This window comes from Delphinus delphis, chromosome 6 (genome assembly GCF_949987515.2).
Source record: "Delphinus delphis chromosome 6, mDelDel1.2, whole genome shotgun sequence".
Lineage (NCBI taxonomy): Eukaryota > Metazoa > Chordata > Mammalia > Artiodactyla > Delphinidae > Delphinus > Delphinus delphis.
Window position 1 is genome coordinate 87,735,259 of NC_082688.1, and position 23,672 is coordinate 87,758,930.

A 23,672-nucleotide genomic window follows, 5' to 3' on the forward strand; every position below is an offset into this window, starting at 1 on the left:
CTTTGGAGAAATGTCTATTTAGGTCTTCTGCCCATTTTTGGATTGGGTTGATTGTTTTTTTGATATTCAGCTTCATGAGTTGCTTGTATGTTTTGGAGATTAATCCTTTGTCAGTTGCTTCATTTGCAAATATTTTCTCCCATTCTGAGGGTTGTCTTTTCATCTTGTTTATGGTTTCCTTTGCTGTGCAAAAGCTTTGAAGTTTCATTAGGTCCCACTTGTTTCTTTTTGTTTTTATTTCCATTTCTCTAGGAGGTGGGTCAAAAAGCATCTTGCTGTGAGTTAAGACATAGAGTGTTCTGCCTATGTTTTCCTCTAAGAGTTTGTAGTGTCTGGCCTTACATTTAAGTCTTTAATCCATTTTGAGTTTATTTTTGTGTATGGTGTTAGGGAGTGTTCTAATTTCATACTTTTACATGTACCTGTCCAGTTTTCTCAGCACCACTTATTGAAGAGGCTGCCTTTCCTCCACTGTATATTCTTGCCTCCCTTATCAAAGATAAGGTGACCATATGTGCGTGGGTTTATCTCTGGGCTTTCTATCCTGTTCCACTGATCTATATTTCTGTTTTTGTGCCAGTACCATACTGTCTTGATTACTGTAGCTTTGTAGTATAGTGTGAAGTCAGGGTGCCTGATTCCTCCAGCTCCGTTTTTCATACTCAAGATTGCTTTGGCTATTCGGGGTCTTTTGTGTTTCCATACAAATTGTGAAATTTTTTGTTCTAGTTGTGTGAAAAATGGCAGTGGTAGTTGGATAGGGATTGCATTGAACTTGTAGATTGCTATGGGTAGTAGAGTCATTTTCACAATGTTGATTCTTCCAATCCAAGAACATGGTATACCTCTCCATCTATTTGTATCATCTTAAATTTCTTTCATCAGTGTCTTATATCTTTCTGCATACAGGTCTTTTGTCTCCTTAGGTAGGTTTATTCCTAGATACTTTATTCTTTTTGTTGTAATGGTAAATGGAAGTGTTTTCTTAATTTCACTTTCAGATTTTTCATCATTAGTGTATAGGAATGCAAGAGATTTCTGCTCATTACTTTTGTATCCTGCTACTTTACCAAATTAATTGATTAGCTCTAGTAGTTTTCTGGTAGCATCTTTAGGATTCTCTATGTGTAGTATCATGTCGTCTGCAAACAGTGACAACTTTACTTCTTCTTTTCCAATTTGGATTCCTTTTATTTCTTTTTCTTCTCTGCTGTGGCTATAATTTCCAAAACTATGTTGAATAATAGTGGTGAGAGTGGGCAACCTTGTCTTGCTCCTGATCTTAGTGGAAATGGTTTCAGTTTTTCACCACTGAGGACTTTGTTGGCTGTGGGTTTGTCATATATGGCCTTTATTTTGTTGAGGAAATTTCCCTCTATGCCTATTTTCTGGAGGGTTTTTGTCATAAATGGGTGTTGAATTTTGTCGAAAGCTTTCTCTGTATCTATTGAGATGATCATATGGTTTTTCTCCTTCAATTTGTTAATATGGTGTATCACACTGATTGATTTGCGTATATTGAAGAATCCTTGCATTCCTGGGATAAACCCCACTTGATCATAATGTATGATCCTTTTAATGTGCTGTTGGATTCTGTTTGCTAGTATTTTGTTAAGGATTTTTTCATCTGTGTTCAACAGTGATATTGGCCTGCAGTTTTCTTTTTGTGACATCTTTGTCTTGTTTTGGTATCAGAGTGTTGGTGGCCTTGTAGAATGATTTTGGGAGTGTTCCTCCCTCTGCTATATTTTGGAAGAGTTTGAGAAGTCTCTAAATATTTGATAGAATTTGCCTGTGAAGCTATCTGGTCCTGGGTTTTTGCTTGTTGGAATATTTTTAACCACAGTTTCAACTTCAGTGCTTGTGATTAGTCTGTTCATATTTTCTTTTTCTTCCTGGTTCAGTCTCAGAAAGTTGTGCATTTGTAACAATTTGTAGATTTCTTCCAGGTTGTCCACTTTATTGGCATATAGTTGCTTGTAGTAATCTCTCATGATTCTTTGTATTTCTGCAGTGTCATTTGTTACCTCTCCTTTTTCATTTCTAATTCTATTGATTTGAGTCTTCTCTCTTATTTTCTTGATAAGTTTGGCTAATGGTTTACCAATTTTGTTTATCTTCTCAAAGAACCAGCTTTTAGTTTTATTGACCTTTGCTATCATTTCCTTCATTTCTTTTTCAGTTATTTCTGATCTGATCTTTATGATTTATTTCCTTCTGCTAACTTTGGAATTTTATTTTTCTTCTTTCTCTAATTGCTTTAGGTGTAAGATTAGGTTGGTCATTTGAGATGTTTCTTGTTTCTTAAGGTAGGATTGTGTTGCTATAAACTTCCATCTTAGAACTGCTTTTGCTGCATTCTATAGGTTTTGGTTCATTGTGTCTCCATTCTCATTTGTTTCTAGGTATTTTTTGATTTCCTCTTTGATTTCTTCAATGATCACTTGGTTATTAAGTAGTGTATTGTTTAGCCTCCATGTGTTTGCATTTTTTACAGATCTTTTCCTGTAATTGATATCTAGTCTCATAGCTTTGTGGTCGGAAAAGATACTTGATACAATTTCAATTTTCTTAAATTTACTAAGGCTTGATTTGTGACCCACGGTATGATCTATTCTGAAGAATGTTCCATGAGCACTTGAGAAGAATGGGTATTCTGTTGTTTTTGGATGGAATGTATTATAAATATCAATTAAGTCCATCTTGTTTAATGTATCAGTTAAAGCTTGTGATTCCTTATTTATTTTCATTTTGAATGATCTGTCCATTGGTGAAAATGGGGTGTTAAAGTCCCCTACTATGATTGTGTTACCATTGATTTCCCCTTTCATGGCTGTTAGTATTTGCCTTATGTATTGAGGTGTTCCTATGTTGAGTGCATAAATATTTACAATTGTTATAACTTCTTCTTGGATTGATCCCTTGATCATTATGTAGTGTCCTTCTTTGTCTCCCTTAATAGTCTTTATTTTAAAGTCTCTTTTGTCTGATATGAGAATTACTACTCCAGCTTTCTTTTGATTTCCATTTGCATGGAATAGCTTTTTCCATCCCCTCACTTTCAGTCTGTGCGTGTCCCTTGGCCTGAATTGGGTTTCTTGTAGACAGCATATATATGGGTCTAGTTTTTGTATCCATTCAGCTGGTCTATGTCTTTTGGTTGGAGCATTTAATCCATTTACATTTAAGGGAATTATCAATATGTATGTTCCTATTACGATTTTCTTAATTGTTTTGGGTTTATTATTGTAGGTCTTTTCCTTCTCTTGTGTTTCCTACCTAGAGAAGTTTCTTTAGCATTTGTTGTAAAGCTGGTGTTGGAGGTGCTGAATTCTCTTTGCTTTTGCTTCTCTGTAAAGGTTTTAACTTCTACATCCTATCTGAATGAGATCCTTGCTGGGTAGAGTAATCTTGGTTGTAGGTTTTTCTCCTTCATCACTTTAAATATGTCCTGCCACTCCCCTCTGGCTTGCAGAGATTCTGCTGAAAAATCAGCTGTTAACCTTAAGGGGATTCCCTTGTGTGTTATTTTTCCCTTGCTGCTTTTAATATGTTTTCTTTGTATTTAATTTTTGATAATTTGACTAATATGTTTCTTGGTGTGTTTCTCCTTGGATTTATCCTGTATGGGACTCTCTGTGCTTTGTGGACTTGACTATTTCCTTTCCGATATTAGGCAAGTTTTCAAATATAACCTCTTCAAATATTTTCTCAGTTCCTTTCTTTTCCTCTTCTTCTGAGACCCCTACAATTCGAATTTTGTTGCATTTAATGTTTTCCCAGAGGTCTGTGAGACTGTCCTCAGTTCTTTTCATTCTTTTTTCTTTATTCTGCTCTGCAGTAATTATTTCCACTATTTTGTCTTGCAGGTCACTTATCCGTTCTTCTGCCTCAGTTATTCTGCTATTGATCTCTTCTAGAGAATTTTTAATTTCATTAATGTGCTGTTCATCACTGTTTGTTTGCTTTTTAGTTCTTCTAAGTCCTTGTTAAAAGTTTCTTGCACTTTCTCCATTCTTTTTCCAAGATTTTGGATCATCTTTACTATCATTATTTTGAATCCTTTTTCAGTTAGACTGCCTATTTCATCTTCCTTTGTTAGGTCTGGTGGGTTTTTGCCTTGCTCCTTCATCTGCTGTATGCTTGTCTGTCTTCCCATTTTGCTTTACTTACTGTTTTGGGGTCTCCTTTTCACAGGCTGCAGGTTCGTAGTTCCCGTTATTTTTGGTGTCTGTTCCCAGTGGCTAAGGTTAGTTCAGTGGGTTGTGTAGGCTTCCTGGTGTAGGGGACTAGTGCCTGTGTTCTGGTGGATGAGGCTGGATCTTGTCTTTCTGGTGGGCAGTTCCACGTCTGGTGGTGTGTTTTGGGGTCCCTGTGGCCTTATTATGATTTGGGGTAGCCTCTGTGCTAATGGATGGGGTTGTGTTCCTGGCTTGACAGTTATTTGGCATAGGGTGTCCTGCACTGTAGCTTGCTTTTCGTTGACTGGTGCTTGGTCTTGATGTTGAAATCTCTGGGAGATGTTTGCCATTTGATATTACATGGAGCTGTTTTGTAGTTTCAAGTAAGGTGAGGAAAACACAATATAAAAAGATTGATTTATTTGAGTATATACACATTTACATATTATATATCCAAAGCATAAATTCTAACTAATTTTTAAAAAAATGATGACCTTGGAATAAGTTTCAAAACATTTGTCTGAAAAGAGTTTAATATATTTGATATATGAAGACCTCATACAACTTTGATTTTCTAGTTTTACTGGTAGTCTGTTGAATTTGTCCTGATGACAATCCCCTCAGTTAGAAAAATTCCTTTCTTGACATCTATGACACTAACTTTCCTAGTTTTCCATAGATATTTCTGGGAGTTCTGCCAACAAATGTCTCCTGTGTGCCTACTCTATGTCAAATACTGTTCTAGGTCCTGAGGAGACAGCAGTGAGCATAGCTAAGTCTGTTTTTGTGGACAGCACAGTTCAGCAAGAAATAGTTCTTATTGGACTTCCTTGTATACCCTTCTCTGCATCTCCCTTTATTCTTAGATTTGTGACTTTCTGACCTTGACTATTTTTCACCTACTCTCTTTGGGCAAGCGCAACCACTCTAAACATGTTATCCAGTGTCTGTACAAAGCTCACTGCAAAATCGGTCTCCAGCCTCAACCATTCTGGAACTAAAGACACAGCTTCAATGTTTTGTTCAGTTGATGTCCAAAGAAAGTGAAGGCCAATTAATTGGTGTCAAACGGGATAAAAGAAATGGAGTTCTACAGCTTACAGCAACTGAGAACTTTGGGGAATCACTACTTGGGATGTGGCGGTGAGATACTGGGTGATCTGAGTAGCTGTGTAATTGTGTGCAAGGGACCAACAATGATCATAGTCTCTGCTGAATATTGATCAGTGACCTGTGGGTATAGTGCTGGGACAAATGGGTATTGGAGAATGCCACAAAGTTCAGTGATATGTGAACAATATGGTCCATTATAAAGGGATATAATGTTGTTTGATGACTCAGACACATAAAATCTGTGATGGTTAGAGATTCAAGTGAGTGGTCAGAAATTAGTATTTGAAGATCAGGGATATGGGGGTTATGGGAGGCATTATTCAGGGGCTCCCTATGTCAGTGACTGAAATAGTAGGGAAATCTGAGAATTGATCATTGTAGCCTGTGATCAAGAGTAACTAATTGGCTTTAAAATTCAGTGATAGTACAGTGAGGGGAAGGTCAGTTACTGTCAGGAGACAGTCAGGAGCCATTAAGATAAATGAATAAGTGCCTGAAGAACAATGATGGAAAAATAGAATATGTTGCTTCCAGTTAGTTGGAAATATGGCCAAATAAATTATCACATTAAATGTTACTTGATTAACATTTGGATTGTAAAGACATAAGCATCCATTTGCCCAGGTAAACCTGACCAAACTTAATGGTTGAGCATAATTCTAGTGTTGCCCACATGTCCACAGGTTGGATGGAGATCATGGCTCATCATGTTTATAAATGTCCAAAAGAAGTAGAATGCCACAAAACAGTGGGTCCATAGCACATCATCATAAAATGAATTAATAGAATAAAATGAACATAAAGAAGTTTCCATTTGTTATTTATATAGCTTTGTTTTTCAACATTTTCTTGACAAACAATATCAAAAGATTAGTAAATAATTATACACTCTTACTTGTCTGTATCACCAACATAAATGAACAACAACAAAAGACTCTGGCAAAATAAAAAAGGCATCATTAATGTTTGTTTGTGAAAAATTTACCACTGCAAAAATGTGCTTGATTGATGTGGTGATACTTAGCTATCTCTTCCACCTGACAAGGGCAGGGGAGAGAAAGTGCATAAATAAACTGAAAGGATAAGTCTTTCATTTCCATTTACACTGAACACACAATGGGTTATTTATTAGGTTTATATATGGGGCAAATTAACTTAATACATATTTGTAGGGTGAAGGTTCTGAATAAGGAAAGCACAGAAAGTGTCAGTATGGTATGGTTAATACCACTGTGGTCAGAAAAGATACTTGATATGATTTCTATCTTCCTTAATTTGTTGAGACTTGTTTTGTTGCCTTAACATATGATCTATCCTGGAGAATGTTCCATGTGCACTTTAGAAGAATGTATTCTGCTGTTGTTGGATGGAATGTTCTGTTAGGTCCATTTGGTCTATAGAGTTGTTCAATGAACACTAATTCACAAGTGTTGTTGAATGATCTATCCATTGTTGCAAGTGGGGGTATTAAGGCCCCTAATATTATTGTAGTGCTGTTTATCTCTCCTTTTAGTTCTGTTAGTACAAGCTTTACATATTTAGTTGCTCCAATGTAGGGTCCATAAATACTAAACAATTGTTATATCTTCTTGAATTGATTCCTTTATCATTATATAATGACCTTCTTTGTCTCTTGTGACCAGTTTCAGCTTAAAGTTTATTTTGTCTGACATAAATATAACTACCCCTGCTCTCTTCTGATTACCATTTGCTTGGAATATCTTTTTTTCTATTTCTCCATTTTCAGCCTGTGTTTTAAAAATTCAAGTGAGTCTAATGTAGACAGCATATTGTGGGATTTTTTTGTTTTTCTTATCCATTCAACTGTTCTGTATTTTCATGAAAGACTTTAACCCATTTATGTTTAAAGTAATTATTAATAGGTAAGGACTTACTATTGCCATTTTGTTAATTGTTTTCTGTTTTGTTATTAAATTTGATTGACATTACTTAATAATATTGCTCTTCACATTTCCCTACATTTTTAGTTTAAAATACAACATGCTTATTTAATGCAGTTGTTTAATTTTGATGGCCACATGCCAATAAGAAACTTGAAGGAACCAACCAATGCTAATTAGCTGTGGTGGTTTTTGAAAAAATAAAAGGTACTAACTTTTTTTGTGATACACGGGCCTCTCACTGTTGTGGCCTCTCCCGTTGCAGAGCACAGGCTCCAGACGCACGGGCCCAGCCGCTCCGCGGCACGTGGGGATCTTCCCGGACCGGGGCACGAACCCATGTCGCCTAGCATCAGCAGGCGGACTCTCAACCACTGCGCCATCGGGGAAGCCCAAGGTACTAGCTTTTCATGATGAATTTGTCTGACCAATGGTCAATAGGCATTCAGGGGGCCTTTGGTTTACTAGCACTAAACAGTCCTTCCACAGAAATAAAGGCCACCTGAAAGCCACGTCTGATTAGGGAAATAAAAGATGCCAGGTCTTCCATAATTAAGTTTCACAAATAGTCTTAATGAGACTCACCAGATGGAGTGAAATTAATGTTAATGACAGCAAGACTGCCAGATAATTGGGTAGGGAGATTTAACTCTCAGAAAACTACCCCCCAAATTAAAAATCTTTCCCATGGGCTTAAAGAATAATCCTGTAGATAAAATAAAACATAAATCATACATCAAACACCTGACCAAACCATTTAGCTTCCTAGAAACAATATACTTGGCTTTACAGTGATTGAGGATAGAGACTTTAGCTCTGAGAACTTCCAAGCCACAAACTGGAGAACATTCAGAAATAAGCAATAGAACTTAATATGGCTAAAAATGCTGTTATAGAAATAAAACAAAACACTGTCCCTTACCATTGTAAATTTAAATAATATGAAAAGGAGGTGGAGTTAAAGGGAAGATGGTGGGATTAGGAAGGACCAGGAATCTGTCTCCCTATCCAGACAAAAATTATGCTGGCAGAATCTGTAGGTGTAATGTGCCAAGAAGTCCACACTTAGGGACTTCCCTGGTGGCGCAGTGGGTAAGACTCCATGCTCCCAATGCAGGGGGCCTGGGTTCGATTCCTGGTCAGGGAACTAGATCCCACATGCATGCCACAACTAAGAAGCTGGCAAGCCACAACTAAGAAGCCTGCAAGTCATAAATAAGGAGCTCACTTGCTGCAACTAAGGAGCCCACCTGACACAAGTATAAACCCAGTGCAACCAAATAAATTAATTTAAAAAATAGTTTTATCTGGAAAAGTCTGGTATCATATAGAGTATTACTGTCTTTAAAACAAAAAGAAGTCCACACTTAGGTATGGTTCAGAGCTAAAGTATTGCTATGTGGCAACAGCTGCCTTGCACTCTTTCAGGCACAGAGGCTACTCTTGCTCTTGAAGACCGCACAGAAAAGGCAGATGGATGTGAAACGTTGCTTGACAGCCTCAAGTGGTGTACCAAGACCAGCAAAAACACCTGTAATGATCCCCAGGATCCTGAAAGCCCCTGGCACCACAGTGGCAAGACAGTAACCCCCATCAGCATCACACTGTTACTACAATGGATTGTTGCTCTCTGTGAAATCAGGCAGAATCAGAAATCTCAGGGGCTCTGATCCTCAACAGCCATTACAGATACTGCTCTGGGAAGCTGCTCAAAGCTTGCAGCCTGGCTGTGTTTCCAGTGTGGGACTAGCAGGGCTTTACAGGAGGTCCCGAAGTCTACCAGGTTCACCTATTTGGGGATATCTACCTCTGTGCTATCTGTGCCAGGAGGGTCACCTTCCTGTCCAGGACCTGCCAGCTGCAAAGGGGCTTCCATGGGACAGACACTTGGCTTGTGGGCTCAGGATAAGACATTGCTCATCCTCTTATGGAGATCAGACATTGGATTTTGCTGTTTCCAAGGATAAGTCACCAAAACATGTGATGCAAATTGAAAAATAAAGGCCTGAAACCCTCAGTTCCATTTTAAATATGTGGATATAAAGCATTAATGCAGGGAATAAAGTTTCACAATTAAAATCGATGGCAACTTAATGGTTTCTGTTGCATACTTATGTACAATGCATTGCATACTTTCACTATAATCTTTTATACCTATTTTCCTATATCTTGTGACTATGCTTCTGCACTGTTCCAATAATTTTGATATGAAAATAAGTTATACTACCAAATAAAAGACTGCTTTTGTCGCATCACTCCATTTGATTTCATCTCACCTACTGCTGAAGCATTTACAAGTATAGTCATGCCCACACCAATGATGGCTGGAAATTTCCCTTAGGAATATGGAGGGGCCTCTGCGAATTGAGCTCAATCTTATTTCAAGTTCCTTGTCAAAATTCTCCACTGACCCAGATGGGTTCTCAAACTCTGGCCCAAGTCATGCCCCCACAAACTCTGTACACTGGCAGGAGACCGCCTACTACTTGACATGGTGTCTTTTTAATGTCCTGACGCACCTGTGGTGAAGAATGCAGAATTCCATACCTTTTGCCCATGATTAGGGCCAAATCATCTGCTGATCTCTAAGTCCTCTTTTCTCATAGAGGTCACCAAATGAAGTGATTCCATTACACGAGAATTCACGATGCAGTTCCTGTGTTAAAAGGCATTAATGAAATCACCTCAAGTATAGCAGGGAAACAGAACTCAGGGCAGCAGTGGCCATGAAAGGATGTGTATGTGTGTGTGAGTGCGTGCATGCACGAATGTATGTGTGTTGTTAGTACTATCTTATAGTACTTCTTATAGTACTATCTTATAGTATTTATAGTACTATATTATAGTGACTTCTCTCTAGAGTATTTATACATCTGGTATGTAACTCCTACCCTGGATGGAAGAATCTGTAACGGAGAACCCAAGTGACAATACTCCAGTTTAGTTCAGACTTCCATCAGAGAGAAGCTCTGGGGGGAGGAGGGATAGAGTCACAGAGGGTGCTCTTCCTGCCTTTGTGGAAAAGCAATTTCCAGGGGACTGGACACTCAGAAAACGCTTGGGTCTGAGGCACGTAAACAGTGCACAGGCCTGAGGCTTCCAAAATTTCAGGAATGGTGTCATCAGATAAAAAGTAATGCCTTGAGAGTGTAAGGAACTCCCACCTACCCATCACATCAAGGCTGAATCTCCTTTCAGCCTAATTTATTATTTTTCTTTATTATCAGCTATAATATTGCTTTAAGCTTTTTTAAGGAACACAGACTTTTATTTTGATTTTTAATAATAGTAGTAAAATAATGGTTGGTTATTACTTATTGCTCATTTACTCTTATTGCTCATTTACGTTAAAACAACGTACTCTGTACGTTGTTTTAAGTGTCTGACTTATTGATAGATTAACTCAGAAAATGCCTCCAAAAAGGATTGTAGGTAATTACCATCATTATGCACTCCTCACAAATGAGGAAACTAAGAGACATTAAAGGAGAACTGACTTGCCCAAGGTCGTAGAGCCATACGGGAGGGACAAGGGAATAAATACACAAGTATTGGTAGTAAAGCCAATGAGCTATGTGGCAAATTCAGAATCTGGGTCTCATAATATGCTGGGGATCCAAAATTCACTTTTATATATACATAATTTTTAAAATCAGCTATATTGATGTGTAATTTATATAAGTATATGCATTTTTGATACCTTTTGATGAGTTTTGAAAATTTATACACCTTTGTAAACACCACAATCTATACAGAACTTTCCATCATACTAAAACATTCCCTTGTTCCCCTACCCACTTAATTTTCACCCCCACCCACTAAATTAGATGATTTTCCTAGAATTTTGTATAAATAGAATCATACAGCTCTACTTTCTTGTGCCTGGCTTCTTTTGCCCAGCCTAATTTTATTATTAATGTTGTTATATGCATTAGTAGTTCCTTTTCATTGCTGAGTGATATTCCATTGTCAGGCAACATCACTGTTTATACATTTATCTGCTGAAGGACATTTTGGTTCTTTCTAATTTGGGGCTATTATGACTAAAGATTCTATGAACATTTTCATACAATTCTTTTTAAAAATTTTATTTTTTTGATTTTGTTTTTGTATAATTATTTAAGTTTTCCTGGGGGTAAATACCTAGAATTGAAATTGTTGGTTTTAGGTAAGGTGTCATTACCTTTAAAAGGAACTATCAAATGGATTTTTAATGATATCACATTATAGTTTTAATTTGCACTTCCCTGATGACTAAAGCTTTGTATATCTTTTCTAGTACTTACTGGCTATCTATATATCTTCTATTATGAAATGCTTGTTTTAATCTTACCCGGTTTTTCCCCATTTAAACTGAGTTGTTTGTATTATTATTGCATTATGAACATTCTTTACATATTGTGGATGCAAGTCCTTTGACAGACTATCTATTAGAGACATTTTCTCCCAATGTGTGATTTTCTTTTTTGTTTTCATAATAAAATCTTGAAAAGCAGACACTTTAAATTTTAATAAACTCCAATTTATCTTTTTTGCTCTTATGTCTCACACAATTCTTTGCGTTACATATTAAAAATCTCTGTGTGCTTCAAATTAGTTTCCATGTTTCCCAACAGAAATTTTGTACTATTAGCTATTTTGTTTAGGTTTATAATTTATTTTGAATAAACTTTAATTATGGTATAAACATCAAGGTGCATTTAAAATATATGATTATCCAATTATTTTATCATCATTTTTGAAAAAAGTCACCTTTTTCACATCAAATTACCCTGGAACATGTGTCAAAAATTAACTAACAACTTTCAGTTACATTTCAGATCATTAGAGAGCAGGAAAAAGCACTGCTCCTATTCCTAAACAAGAAGACATATGGGAAGAGTTTAAATTTAACAACTTTTCTTGAATACATCACATATCTGAGATTGCAGGGCAAAAAACTAGCCCAAAGTCTGGAGAGCTAGGTGGCTGCAGAGAGAAACAAGAACCCAAGCAGTTGCTTAACTGAGAAAGAGAATGCCAAACACCATATAAAATGATTGTAAAAAAGCTAAACAACATGCAAGATCAGATAGGTTATTTCAGCAGAGAGATATAAACTATAGTAAAATTTAAATGCTGGATATAAAAAACACATACAATAAATGAAGAATGCCTTCAAAGGGATTATCAGTATACTTGATACCACTGAGGAAGGACTCAGTGACATTGAAAAGAGAGATAGAATATATACACACACTTTTATATATATTTGTAGCATATATACACACTTTTATATATATTTGTATCTGTGTATGCTTCAATACAGTATTTGTATTAGTGACCCAGAGATGATACAAAAGTACACAGAAAACATGGTTTGACTTTGTTGAAAAAAGACAGCTTAGTAACAATGGCCTTTCCTATATGTGCATGTCAGGAGGTAGCAGGAGAAAAGGAATGAGGTATAGGATTCTGAATTTTCAGATACTTCCCGTAAAAGGTTTACTTGTTATGAATATACATGTGGCAAATCATAGCTGATATCAGAATAGTTACTAAGGTACATAATTCTATTACAGTGCAGTTGACTTCCAATGTACATACAAAACAAACATCTAAGTGGCATGCACACTCACATAGACACACATAGAGAACTCAGAAAATATTCACATACATTCAACACTGTGCAGTTTATGCAATTTCTTTCTTATTTTTAAAAATCTTATTCTAGTGAATATCTATGAACCAAAATTGTTATATTTCATTAACTGTCTTAATATTACATATGAAATAGTTTTTATATAACATAAAGGCTATTATTTACCTTTCTCAAATTGATAAATTTTTTCCTTATTACAAACTCTGAGAGATATTAAACTTTGATGACTCACTGAAAGCTTTCACACATTCACAGCTCGATTATCAGATATTTAATGAGATATCATTTTTTGGGTAAAGGATTACCTATATATGTTGTAATGTTAAATATCTTCCCCTGATACTTACCTGACCAAGGAGGAAGAGTTGTGGGTAAAAACTAGGTCATTCAGGATGTTGTCAGAGGGTTTTCCTGTGTGATATTTCTGATACACTACACTGAGTTCACATGTCCACAGAAATCACATTCACAGGCTTTGTTAACTGAGGGTTGGTGAGTAAATATCAGTATTAATTATACCCAAACTGTAGAAGCCCAGCAGAGAACAAGTTTATTTCATCACAGCAAAATGTCTGTGTACATGCAGAAGAAAATTTCATTCAACAGTCACTCTTTGGACCTGTTTCTTTCTACTTTGTACTCTTTCATCTTCCGTGCATGAGCCCCTTTGGTTTTGCCGGTGATAATCTCCACTCCATTCTGACAAGGGACAGGAGAAAACATTAAGAATTTAAGAGGCGTATTTAGTAAGATCTGTCATTGACTTCTACATTTCACTATCCAGAGGTTAAAAATATGATCTCATTTGGATGACAGAGTAGTTGAGAAATTTAGACTAGGTGTGGCATGAGAAAAAAGGAAATGGTCATTGGTGAACAATTAATAGTCATTATATGTCATATAGTTATTACCCTGTGTTAGTCAAACTGAGGTGTGACTTACAGTAGGATTCCCCACATCCATTACCCTGATTTCTTGTCTGTTCTCATATACTGTGAGGTCTCTATGTATTTTCTGCTTTACTGAGGAAGCTGGCTTTTGGCTAAAGGTTATCTCACATTTATTACATTCTCAATTTTCTCACTGTTTGATTTCTCTGATGATGAATGAATTTTGATTTCTCTGATGATGAATGAATTTTGATTGCTGGGACAAAGTTTTGAAATTTTCATTACATTCCCAGGGTTCTCCTGCAGTGTGAGTTTTCCAAGGATTGAATGCACAGAGTATTTCTTGTATTCATTATCTTTACAGAGTTTCTTTGCTGAATTGAATTCTCTGATCTACAATGAGGACTGCACTCAAGATGAGACTGCCTGTGTAAAATATATTCCAAGAATTTCTCTCTTGTGTAAGTTCTCTGATGTTTAGTGAAAGCTGGTATCTTGCAGAGGAACTTCCAAGTGTTCATTATATTCATAGGGGTTCTCTCCTACATGTTTTATTTTGTATTGCGAGACTTGATTTCCAGCTCAGAGCTTTTCCATATTCATTACATTTATATGTTTAGTTCTCTGTGTGGGCTTTCTGATGTTCTCTAAGGCTTGATTTCTGGCTGAAAGTTTTCCCACATTTATCACATTTATAGGGTTTCTCCCCAGTGTGAGTTCTCTGATGTACTCTGAGGTTTGATTTCTGGCTGAAAGCTTCTCCACAGTGATTACAATTATAGGGTTTCTCTCCTGTGTGAGTTCTCTGATGTTTTCTTAGGACTGACTTCTCACTGAAAGCTTTGGCACATTCACTACATTCATAGGGTTTCTCCCCTGTGTGAGTTCTCTGATGTCCTCTGAGATTTGATTTCTGCCTGAAGGTTTTTCCACACTCATCACATTTATAGGGTTTCTCCCCAGTGTGAGTTCTGTGATGTACTCTGAGGTTTGATTTCTGGCTAAAAGCTTCCCCACAGTGATTACATGTATAGGGTTTCTCCCCTGTGTGAATTCTATGATGTCCTCTGAGTTGTGATTTCTGACCGAATGCTTTCCCACATTGATTACATTTATAGGGCTTCTCCCCTGTATGAGTTCTATGATGTTTTCTTAGACCTGACTTCAGTTTGAAAGCTTTCCCACATTCATCACATTTATATGGTCTTTCTCCTGTGTGAGTTCTCCGATGATTCCTTAGGCCTGACATATGGCTGAAAGATTTTCCACATTCATTACATTCAAAGGGTTTCTCCCCCGTGTGAGTTCTCTGATGTACTATGAGGATTGATTTATAGTTGAAAGATTTCCCACATTCATTACATTCAAAAGGTTTCTCTCCTGTGTGAATTCTCTGATGTATTCTTAGGCCTGACTTTGCACTGAAAGCTTTCTCACATCCATCACATTTATAGGGTTTCTCTCCTGTGTGAGTTCTCTGATGTTTTCTTAGGCGTGACTTCTCACTGAAAGCTTTCCCACATTCATGACATTCATAGGGTTTCTCCTCTGTGTGACTTTTCTGAGGCTGAATCAGGCATGAAGTCATAGTACAGGATTTTCCACATTCATTACACTCATAGGGTTTCACTGTTATTTGAGTTCTCTTATGTACATTGAAAGTTGATTGGTAAGCCAATGATTCTGTACATGTGCCATAGTCAGAGGACTGGTCTATTGTGTGAATTCCCTGATGCACTTGGAGGGTTGAATTATGGCTGAAATTCTTTCCATATTCAAAGGGTTTCACCCCTATATGAATTTTTTGCTGTTCTCTAATGTGTAATTTTTGGCTGAAAGATTTCCCTTCTGTGTCAGTTCTTTGAGTGATCCTATTGAAATTATTTCTGTTTTTATCAATAGTATATTCATATTTATTAAACTCATAGTGACTCTTCTCCTCTGGATGATTGCTCTGAGAGATTATCAAGGTTGATTTATCATATTGGTTTTCCCCAAATTTACTGAATTTATAAGATTTCACTTTTGGGTGGGTATCCTTAGATGTAACAAGGGCAGTCTTTTCAAGAAAATCCTTTCCACATTCATTATATTCAAAAGTTTGCTGTAAAGTCTGAATTGTCTGATGCTGAATAACTTTGTCTTTATGTCCAAAGGCTTTCACACTTTTACTATAAACAAAAGATTTCTCTCCAGTATTAGTTCTGCGATCCTTAATACTGAGGAGCCAATCCTCACATACATTAAGCTCATAAGCCTTCTTTCTTGAATACTGACAGTGTGGGGTCAATGAGCTAAGAAGCAAGTAAGTAGACCCTGTAGTGTCAAATTTACAAGGCATTGTTTCTGCAGGGAAAATGTTTATATCCAGAGTACACAGTTTTCTTGAAATTTCTTGCTCTGTAGTCAATGATTTGTTGACAAATAAAACTTGCCTCAAATGTTTGCCTTGGTTTTCTAGGCTCTCCTGTAAGAGTTCATCAGGTTGGGATTCTTCTAAAAGTGAGAAAATTAAAAATATTTAATGATATTTAACACACTTATTAGGGAGTGAAATTTATATACATATCCCCCATTATGTATTTGACTCCTTGGTGTCTGGCTCAGTTTCCCAAAAATAAAGTAACTTCAAGTGTATATTCTCTCTTATTTTGTTGTTAAAAAAACTTTTTCTAGTGGAAAGACAGAGAGGAATCTAGAAGTGAAATTACATCTATATTTGGTATCTTAAAGTATAATTTTCAAAACCAGGTAGAGAAGAGGATATAAAGGAAAGGAACAATTAAAAAAGAAGAACATATTTGAGAGAGTTGAATCCTGGGAACAGATGAAACAAAGACTGAAATGAATTCAACAAGGATTTTGCACTAATTAGATAACAAAAAGTATCAATGGAGAATTGCTTTCAGTGGCTTTATTGAGATAGAGTTTGCATTAGGGAAGAATACCAGAGACTACATTCACAAACACAGATTACATTGATAACCATTAGTCTATATGATTCCAATTGGAGCTCCATTTTTCCATTCTACACATCAACACTAAAATAAATTTATCATGGGGAATTCCCTGGCAGTCCAGTGGTTAGGACTCAGCGATTTCACTGCCATGGGCCCAGGTTCAATCCCTGGTCGGGGAACTAAGATCCTGCAAGCCACGTAGTGTGGCCAAAGAAAAATTATCATGGCACCAAATTTCTCATGTTGAAAGAAATAATCAGAAACAGAAACATAAATGTACTGGTGGAAGTGAAAAAACTGATGAGAGTTAAAGTAATTTTTCCACCTATACTGGAGTCACCTCTCTTTCCTGGTTCTGGTGCCTTGGTATTATATTAGGGTTGTTCAATAGTGAGTCCCTCTTAATCATCAAATCTTTTAACTTTCCTCTTTTCAATTTGTTTACTCATTTCCCCCAAACCAGTCATGCCCTGTCCAATCCTTAATTCTATTTTCCATCTATTTTTCCACATATCTAGTTTTTATTCACTGTAAGAATCTTAAGGATCATATGTTTCAAACTGGCTCTAGAAACCCTACAAGTATCCTTTATATTTATTTACCATAAATTTCCTGTGCATATTTGATTGCTATTGTCCTCCTGATACCCACGCTCCATGCAAAAATGTCTGTGACTCACAATTTTTAAAGTAAATAACCATCACTGAAATCAGGAGGCATCATAAAACTGATGGCAAATCCATAGTTAAATGAGCAGCATCTTCTCTCTTGGTTGTACCTAAAATAATGGCTCACCATTTAGTCAATAGCATCTTACATAATATAAAATATGTTTATGCAGCTTTGCTCACCTTTCCAAAATAAAACCCTCACTGTGATATACTTTGCATCTCTCTGTAATATAAATTTAGTGGTCCATAAAAAGCTCCATGCATAGGAATTACCTAGAGAGTTCTTTTACTAATATAAGGGTTCAGATCCAGCAACACCTACATTAGATGATTCAAAAGTCCCAGAAATTTGACTTGGGCATTCACATTTGTGGATTGTGTTTTCTGAGTAAATCAGTATGAAATGCCTCTCTTCACCTGACTTTGGAATCAGCCTACAATGTTATTAAAAAATATTTATCATGTGACAAATACCCAGAAAGGAAGAGTGAAACAGAGACCATTCTTTTTGGGACATTATAATCCAGGTGAGGAAAGGAGCTCATTCAGTAACTATATGCTACCTGACACAGAATCTCATTTTCTTTTGACACATCCATCAAATGGGCTGAGTTTACAAAAGTAAGAGAAAAAGTATAGGCTAAAGTATTCCAAGATTATATTATAGAAGTAGGAATCTGAGCCCAAACTTAAAATGAGTAATAGTGCTTTCTTTTCTTTTTCTAGTTGAGGTTAGCTATTTTATTTGCTTTTGTTCCAAGAACCACCTTTTGTCTTTATAACGTTTTATAACTATAATGTTTTATCTTTATTACATTTCTTGCTTTGCTTAGTTTTCTTTTAAAACTTTATTGCTTTAAAAAATAAGTATATGAGGCTAAAATTGTTTCCTCTAAGCACCATTTCATCTATAGTGCAAAGAGTCTAATAAACATGTTTTTCATTAAAAAATAATTTCTGGATATTGTACAGTTTTAAGTTACTCTTTTATAAAATAGGTTTTTAAAGCTATATATTCATTATTAATTTTAAGATAGAGGGATTTAAAATTTTCTCATATTGTTTGCAATTTATAGTGTTATTTGACAATAATATCTTTACTTTGTAGAATTTGCCTAAAATACTTTTACATTTTGTCAATGTTCCAAGGTCATTTACAAGGAGTTTATTCTTTGTTTTCAGAATAGTTATGTAGTGTGTTTGCATAGCTTTGTTTTCAGAACATAATAGATTCATTTTATAAAATATGCTATTTATAATGTCTAGACCAGAGGTTGGTAAACTTTTTCTGTAAGAGGCCAGAGAGTAAATGTTTTAGGCTTTGCTGGTTATTCACTCTCTATTGCAACAATTCAACTCTGCCTTGTAGTTTGAATATGTAAACAAATGGATATTGCTGTGTTCCAATAAATGTTTCTTTACCAAAACAAGCAGTAGGCAGGATTTGACCTGTGGGCCATAGTTTGCCAAGCACTATTCTAGAGTCCACAGGCTACGGAATGAAATCAGAGGCATATTAAGGTTGACTATATCTAATGTGTTCCTATTTCTCCTTATAACTCTTGCAGTTTTTTGTTTTATGAATCCTGATGAAAAACTTATTTGGTGTACTAATATTTTAAACTTTTATGTATCCTTTAAAAATTATCTTCTTTAGCATTATCAAAATGTCCTTTTTCTCACCTGTTTTTGACCTGAATTGAACTTTGAGATAAATAAACACTGAGTTGTTTTTATGTTTATAGTCTTAACAACTCATGACTGTATTTTCAAACTTTCTAAATTATTTTCTAGGTGTATCTGATACAGTATGATAGGATTTTCTCTTAATAGGTGTATTAAGATCCATTTACATTGGTAGTTCATATGTCAGATATGTTTGTCTTACTCTATGTGTGTTTGCATAGCTTTTGTGCAGAAAATGTTTAACACAGCAGGCCTGAGACTGCTACCCTTAGAAAGGCCTGTTTACAAGATTAGTCCTTAGCTGGCATCTGGGAACTTAGATTTTGAGATGGTTCCCAAGATTCCCAGAACTGCTAAGAGGGACTCAATGAGCCTAAACTGTACAAACAATATATTTATGCTGAACACCTAGTTTCCATCTGAAAGCCTACAATTTTGATACATGCTAGACAGAGTGTGCTTACATGAGCAGCCCCCAGTGAAAACTCTGGGCACCTCATCTCAAATGAACTTTCCAGGTACATATTTCACATGTGTTGTCACACCTGGTTTTCTCTCAACTTTGCCCCATGCACCTTTTCTCTTTGTTGATTTTGATTTGTATGATTTCACTGTATAAATCTTAGTTATGAGTATGCCTATATGCTGAGTCCTCCAAGGTGAGTTAATGAACCTGATGATGATCCTGGGGACCCTTGATATACAGCTTTATAAGAAACTTTTCTAGTAACAGATCTGTTTTCTTTGCTCTGTCAAATGTAAACAATAAGGAAGGTTGCAGTTTGCTCTAGTTTTAATGCTTTCTAATTATACTATGCAATCATCTATTTACTTTGATTGTATATAGTAATTTATTATTATATAATGATAAAATTTGATTATTTCTCTCTTCTGATCTGTTTACTCCCAATTTTAGTTGTTTTATTAACTTTTCTTTGTTTTTATCTTTTTACTGTTAAATATACAACCATTACTTAATTTTTCAGCTTCAAAGGGTACACTTAGCTCCCATTTTTTAAAGATGAGAATATCAACATACTTACATTACATTCCTTTCTTTAGTTGTCCCCCTTCTACTTTTTAATAGATCTATTATTTCTAATGTTTCAAATGTGAAGGCCTCTAATGGGAGAGTGCTGAAAAACATTTCAAACTGCTCACTTCTAGGTGATCACTTTGGATCTAATTTTCTTGGATGCCTTCTGCCAGTATTCAATAACTCACCTGGGGAACTTCTGTTTACAAATTCTTTCTCTAATAACCATGGATCTTCTCCTTGTTCCAACATGAAAATCAGTTCTGGTTTTGTAAAGCAGTACCCTGTAAAAGGGAAATACTTTAGCACTTGAGTTAGCTGCATAGGTTTTACTGTTTCTGAATGTGAAGAAAGGTATAGCTTCAGAAGTGGTACATTGAGGGTGCTTGCTAGAATTTTTTGTGGGGGGCAGAAATGACAGCAAAAAACATTTTCTTACACTCATAACGGATCCCTCTTCTTAAACCCTTAAGTCACAAGCCTAAATAACATTAAGTTCTAAAATAGTCAATGTCTGTGCTTCAAATGAGATTTCGTAAGGACCAATTTCATACCTGACCGTAATGGAGTAAAAGGAACTGATTTACCCTTCATATCAAACACCTAAAAAAAACCATACAAACTATATGAGATGGGTTTTAGACTTTGGAAAACAGGCAGTACAGACAGGGATACTTGAGAATAGAGAAACAAATGAGGTGAGCCCTGTGCTTATCACAGCTTATTGCTTGGAGAGTTTTCAACGCATAATGTAAAAAGAGATCACCAAAACAGAGCCTAGCTGATTCAGTAAGTTAAGGCAACAGAAGTGGATTTTAAGGAAGTCATGAAAACTAGGATTTGTAAAATAAAATACAAGAAAAGAAAGATACAGTGTATTTCTCTATCTGATATGCAGAAGTATCTCCTGAGTACTTGGAAGTGTAAGGAAAACACTTGAGGTTGGGGGGAAGACCAGTGAAAAAAGAGTAGCCTGAAGTATTACCAAAGCACACAGAGAGGTAGGAACTTCTGTTTCTGTTAGCCAGCGTAGAAAAACTTCCTAATCCATGGCCAATTGGGTAGAATAACCAGAAGGGTATTTATTGACTTGGTAGAGGAGCCAAATTAGTCCAAGAGTAAAGTGAGCTCTGAATCCAATATAACAAAGCTTAAAGCAAACCTTGAAAGGATCAAATTAATTCCAAGTAATTTAACTACATTCCAGAAAAGGCCCCAAAAGATTTAAAATAATACAACAAAACTAGCACCTAACAATATAAAATCCACAACATTTAGCCTTCAATAAAAAATTACTAGGTAGGAATAAAAGGGATATATGACTGTACTCAAGGAGAAAAATCAATCAGTAAGCCACAGAGTAAGAAATGACACATATAAAATTAATAATCAAGGCCATTAAAACAGTAAATATACTCCATGATGAGAATAGAAAGGGAATTTATTAAAAAAAGAAGTTCCTAACTGAAATTCTAAATATGAAAAACATCTGAAATGAGAAAACAAACCAAACAACAAACAAAAAAACACTGGATAGATTAATAATAGTATATATACCACATAAGGAAGGCTAAATGACCTAAGGTAGATAGATAACTTTAAAGTATAGAAATAAAAACTATGAAAGAAGAAACCCACAGTGAATAAAGACTGGAAAATAATAAACAGAGTTATTTCTGTGACCTGTGGGATAAAGTTATGTAACATGTGTAATTAGCATTTCAGAAGGAAAAATGGAGGATGGAAAAAATAAGGGGCAAAGGTTCAATTTTTGAAGAAGTGTATAAACCGACAGATCCAAGAAGCTAACTGAATGCCAAGGAGAATAAACATGAAGAAAACCACACCAAGATACATTAAAATTAAATTGCTAAAACCAGTGATAAAGAGAAAATGTTCAATAGATAGTGAAAGACATAATATGTACAGAGAAAAAAAAAGAATGAATGTCTACTTCTTGTCAGAAATTATACAAGCCAGGAGACTATGAAGTGACAATTTTAAAGTACTGAAAGCAAAAAAGTCAACCTAGAATTTTATGCTTGGCAAATATGTCATTTTCAAACAAAAATTGAAAGAATTATCACCAACTGACATGTGTTACAGGAAAGTTAATTCTCTATAAGAAATTCTTCAGACAGAAGAAAAATGCTATCGGGTGGAAATTTGGATTAATACATAGGAAAAAAAGCACCATTATCTGGAAACAAGAGGATAAAAATAAACTTTTCTCATTTTCAGAACTCTCTTAAAAATAATAAATTGTGTTTTAAAACAATAATGTACTGTAGGAAATGGGAACTAGCGAGAGTTGGGAATGTTAGGGATTTTAAAACTTATGTAGATCAGGCATGCAGAGCTGCTGAGGAATTTGTCAATATTTACTATGAGACAATGGACAAAAGAAGATGGGCACTAACCAGGCTCCATCTGGACAAGGCCACTTTAATATGTAATGGAAATGTTACAGGACTGGAAGCCCTAATTTTTTTGAGATACTGCCTTCTAGTGAGTTCCAGGTCAATATGTTAGATTGCCAGCCAGTTCATGAGCAAGCTACTCAGGCCCAGACTACAGTTCTTGTTGTGACCAGTGGAACTGTGAAGTTTGATGGAAACAAACACTACTTCAACCAGAACTTCCTGCTGACTGCTTAGTCTTCTAACAATACCGTGTGGAAGACTGCAAGTGACTGCTTCCATTTTCAAGATTGGGCTAGTCGTCAAAGGGGGCAAAAGTCCATTCACTTTTGGTCCATTAGTTCCAGCAACAGAAATCTATATGAATTAATTAATTTCATTGTAGAAGCACTAAAAACTAGTATGTGCTGAAACTAAATTTCTTTAATATTTTTTTTATTCCTAGCAGCACCTTTTCTAGCAGCTGCCAGTTTGAATTGTTGCCCTTAAGAGTTTTAATGCTAGTTTTCTACATGCCTTTTATAAGTTTCACTAATGACATTCTTACAGTAATACTAAAGCTATGATCTCTGTACTAACATACTCACTGTGAGCCCGGCATATCGCAAAAATGAAATCCTTTTATTGTACTGTCTATGGGATATCAGCACAATGTAATCTCTCTGGGCGGATGTGGAGGTTTTTTTTTTTTTTATTTAGTTAATTTTGTAGTACAACATGTACCTATTTTTGGTAAACAGTGGTAATGCAGTTTTAATATAAGGCTTTTTCAATCAATGAACACATTGCTAATTTAGGTTTACATAACTACTCTGACATACTAGAATCTCACGTACAGATGTTCAATAGTCTTTTTATGTTAAGAAATGCGGGTTCTTTAAATGTCAGCTTGTTTTCCTATGAAGTGAATTGATCTACTAGAGAGGTGTAAAATGTTCTGGATTGATACCTGAGTGCTGAATACACTCAGTGGCTTAAAAGCAAACTTCTTAAAAACATTTTTCTTGGCAGCTCCAGGTCTGTAACTCTAGGTAGTGAATGGTAGGTAGTAGGACTAATAGCTCTAATGGGAGAATGTGGAGTGAGAACTGTAGAGATCAGAGGTTGGCCAAAAGTAAGGCAGGGTATCAAATGGTATACTTTTGGTACTAGTTTTCTACCTCCTAAAAATGT

The 23,672-nt window shown here is 35.7% G+C and overlaps 1 protein-coding gene and 1 pseudogene across 9 annotated transcripts in view; one reads left to right on the top strand and one right to left on the bottom strand.

Annotated features, from left to right (window-relative positions):
- Positions 1–13,549: 13,549 nt before the first annotated feature.
- Positions 13,550–23,672, bottom strand: part of ZNF782 (zinc finger protein 782) — a 53,968-nt gene continuing 43,845 nt past the window's right edge. For all 9 annotated transcript variants that reach the window (XM_069540788.1, XM_069540787.1, XM_060015025.2 and 6 more), the window contains 2 exons: positions 20,268–20,363; positions 13,550–16,222 (listed from right to left, as the gene is read on the bottom strand). In XM_069540788.1, coding sequence (XP_069396889.1) covers positions 14,343–16,222; positions 20,268–20,363 — 1,976 coding nt within the window. In that variant the 3' untranslated portion in view covers positions 13,550–14,342. The remainder of the gene's footprint in view (positions 16,223–20,267; positions 20,364–23,672) is intronic.
- LOC132427489 (NTF2-related export protein 2-like) lies at positions 22,348–23,022 on the top strand (annotated as a pseudogene).